The sequence below is a fragment of the Lolium rigidum genome, unplaced genomic scaffold, assembly GCF_022539505.1.
Source record: "Lolium rigidum isolate FL_2022 unplaced genomic scaffold, APGP_CSIRO_Lrig_0.1 contig_71747_1, whole genome shotgun sequence".
NCBI lineage: Eukaryota > Viridiplantae > Streptophyta > Magnoliopsida > Poales > Poaceae > Lolium > Lolium rigidum.
This window is the reverse complement of record NW_025901489.1, coordinates 18144-21430: the sequence shown is the minus strand read 5'-3', so window position 1 is coordinate 21430 and position 3287 is coordinate 18144. Positions and strand designations below refer to the sequence as shown.

The 3287-nt window shown below is 64.0% G+C and overlaps 1 protein-coding gene across 1 annotated transcript; it reads left to right on the top strand.

The window, feature by feature from the left end:
• Window positions 1–333: 333 nt before the first annotated feature.
• On the top strand, window positions 334–1305 carry LOC124682233 (transcription factor bHLH148-like). The gene has a single exon (XM_047216961.1). It carries the CDS (start codon window positions 410–412, stop codon window positions 1037–1039), a length of 630 nt encoding a protein of 209 aa, XP_047072917.1. The 5' UTR covers window positions 334–409; the 3' UTR covers window positions 1040–1305.
• The last annotated feature ends 1982 nt before the right edge of the window (window positions 1306–3287 follow it).

The window sequence follows — 3287 nt, the reverse complement described above, 5'->3', positions numbered from 1 at the left end:
GCTGCTTGCTCGCTCGCAGTGTCGCACATGCAAAATGGATAGAGCAAAAGCAAGCAAAGAAAAATGATGCGTATACACACTCAACTAACACAGTGTTGATCAAATTAAAAACTAACTATATATAACTAATAATACTGCAAAAGAAACGAGAAAAGAAAATGATCCCCAAAATCCAAAAGAGTCACATGGGCAATGCGGGGCGGCATCACTATTGTCATTTGGGGGCCAATAGCGGCCCCTTTATATTGAACCTCTCCCACCTCCCTCCCCCATCCCACCACCGGCCACCTCCCCTGCCTCTCAAACCCAAAGGCAAGCGCAGACCCAGCTCAGCTCAGCTCAGGAGATCACAGGCAGCAAGCTGGTTTCCGTGCAGCCCCGAGGAGCTCTTGCGAGAATTGTTATTGTAATGGCGTCCACGTCGAGCTCGACGTCGGTGGACGAGAGGGAGCGCAAGCGGAAGCGTGCGGACTCCACGCCGTCGGCCGGGGCGGGGGCGGAGGCGCAGCCGTCCAAGTGGCGGACGCGGCGGGAGCACGAGATCTACTCGTCCAAGCTCTTCGAGGCGCTCCGCCTCGTCCGAGGCGGGTCGACTGCCGCGTCGCCGTCGACGGCCCCGGCGCGCGGGCGGGCGGTGCGTGAGGCGGCCGACCGCGCGCTCGCGGTGGCCGCCCGCGGGCGCACCCGCTGGAGCCGCGCCATCCTGGCGTCCCGCCGCCGCCGCCTCCAGGCCGCCCACCGCGCGAGGCTCCGCGCCCCGGCCTGCCCGCCGTCGCGGCACCCCTCCGCTGCCGCGTCGGCGTCGGCGGCGGGGAAGGCCCCGGCGCTGGCGAGGAAGGCGAAGGTGCTCGGGCGGCTGGTGCCCGGGTGCCAGAAGCTGCCGTTCCCGGCGCTGCTCTCCGAGGCGTCCGACTACATCAAGGCGCTGGAGATGCAGGTGCGCGCCATGACGGCCCTGGCCGAGGTCCTGGCCAGCGTCTCCTCGTCGTCGTCCCCAGCCTCCGGCAGCTCCTCCTCGTCGTCCTCCTCGCCGGCGTGACTTTGATCCGTGTATTCGTTGTAAATTTCGCTCCTCCTCCTTCTTTTTCCATTTAATTTTCCTCGTGGGATGGGATTAGTTAGTTAGTTCGTGGTGTTGGTTGTCGAGTTAGTTGAGCGGTTAGTGTGGGGTGGTGGTGGTGGTGATAATGATGGCACTCTGGCGATTTCGCCCGTGCTGTAATGCCTGCCGAGTAGGCACATTCGTTCGTTTTGTTCGCGTCTCTTTTTTCCTTGGGATTCTGCCGTTCGATCCAGTCTCCGATACTACATTCATCACCGCATCAAGGATTCAGGCGTGAAATGTTCAGATCGCTTCGTCGTTCAGCTCCGTGTGTTGTTTCTTTCTTCTGCGCGCGGTGCAGTGAATGGCTTTCTTGCTTGCTTTCCAGCGATGGTGACTTAACCTCCCGATGGCCAGTGTGTAGTAATCTTCATCAACATTATCATCTCGTAATCATGCTTGCCGCGTGATTCAGTTCAGCAACAGAAGCCTGAAAGTGAAGTTGCTCTGTTCCATTCTCCATGAGCGATGTATGTGTCCTGTTGGGTCACATGCTTGCTTAACGAGCTGTACTGCACGGATCAAAGTCTCTCAAAGCGGCGCCCAACATAGCACTAATCGGTAGCAGTGCTGCATTATCAGGAACAAAGTAGCAGCAGCAGGATTTCTCTCCATGGATGGGGATGGGTGCTTGGAGTTCCTGGAAAGAGGATAGAGGCTGCGGGGACGGAGGGGCTGTATTGTTTTTTGGAAAAGGGCGGGGGCGAGGGCAGTAACATGGGAGGGGAACGGGGATGCGTGGCAACGTGGGTGGAATAAATGGCACGTGGCCGGTCTGAGCGGCACGCCGGCGTGGGGTCCACACTGCAGTGTATCCCGATCACGAACCCGTCGCGCGCGCGCGGTGAAAAAACATCTCGTTCTGTGCGTGCCCGTTTTCACTCCCGTCGCCTTCACGGGCCCCACGCCGTTCTTACAGGCTGCTCACAACGGGATTGATCCAGAGACCAGAGGAGGTGGAGTGACGAAAGTACCCTGCGCTACGCGACAGGAGTCGGCAGGAGCAGCGTTGCCCGCCGCTGCGCCGTCGCCGCCGGGCAGGTGCAGCGGAGAGCTCACCGTCACGGGCTGAGCTGGACCATAAGGGCATCTCCAACGCGGGGACGCAAAACGCAAAACGGACAGCCCGCGCGTCCGTTTGGGTAAAAACATGACCCAACGCGCGGACCCAAATGCAAAACGGACAGCCCGCGCGGTCCGCCACGACCCAAAGCCGGACCAAATTTGGGAGCAATTTGGGGCGAGCCGGACGCGTGCGGACGTTTCTGGTCGTCCGCGCGTGTCCTCCCAAACCCCACATGGCAGCCACACTAGTTAATCCATCCAAACTCACACAGCCTTCTCTCTCCCTCGTTCTTCTCTTTCTTTTTCTCGCCATGGATGTTGGCTTCGCTCCCACCGGAATAGGGCTCGCCGGCCAACCACCGCCGTCGAGCTCGCGTGGAGGCTCCCCGCTAAACACAACCCCTTTTTTTCGTTCATGCCGGAGGTCGCCGCGGCCAAAACGGAGCACATCGAGCCCGGCCGTGCCGCCGCCCGCGTTGAGGCGAGCCGCATCGCCGCCCGCGCCGCGCCGAGCCGGGCCGCCACGCGCCTCCACGCCGCCGCGAGCACCGGCCGCCACGCGCCTCCACGCGCCGCGGGCGCCGGCCGCGCGAGCACGGGCCGCCGCGAGCCGGCCGCGGCGCCGGCCGCGCTAGCACCCGCACGCCGAGCGCGTCGCGAGCCACGCCGCCGCGCGCCTTCACTACGCTTTGGTTGAGCCGTGCCGTGGCCGCACGCCGGCGCCGGCCGCGCGAGCACCCGCACGCCGGCGCGTCGCGAGCCACACCGCCCCGCGCCTCCACGCCGCCGTGGCTGAGCCGTGCCGTGGCCGAGCCGCATCGGACAACGTCCCCGCTCGCGAGCAAAGCACCAAGCTCTAGCGGCTAGCGGCCGCGCGCGTAGGCGGCGGCAGCCGCGACATGCACGCACGAATCGGCACGAATCGGCGCCGACAACAGGGGGATCGAGCCGCGCCTAGACTACTTCTTCGTGAACGACCTCAACAAGGAGCAGCGGCGGCCGCCCGCGGCGGCGGACGGGGCCGTGCCCGCGTCGAGCTTGGGCGACGGACGGGCGTGGGCGGAGCTCGCCGCGCGGGGGCCGGGCCGCGCCGCACCTCGGGCCGCCTCCGCAGGGGCCG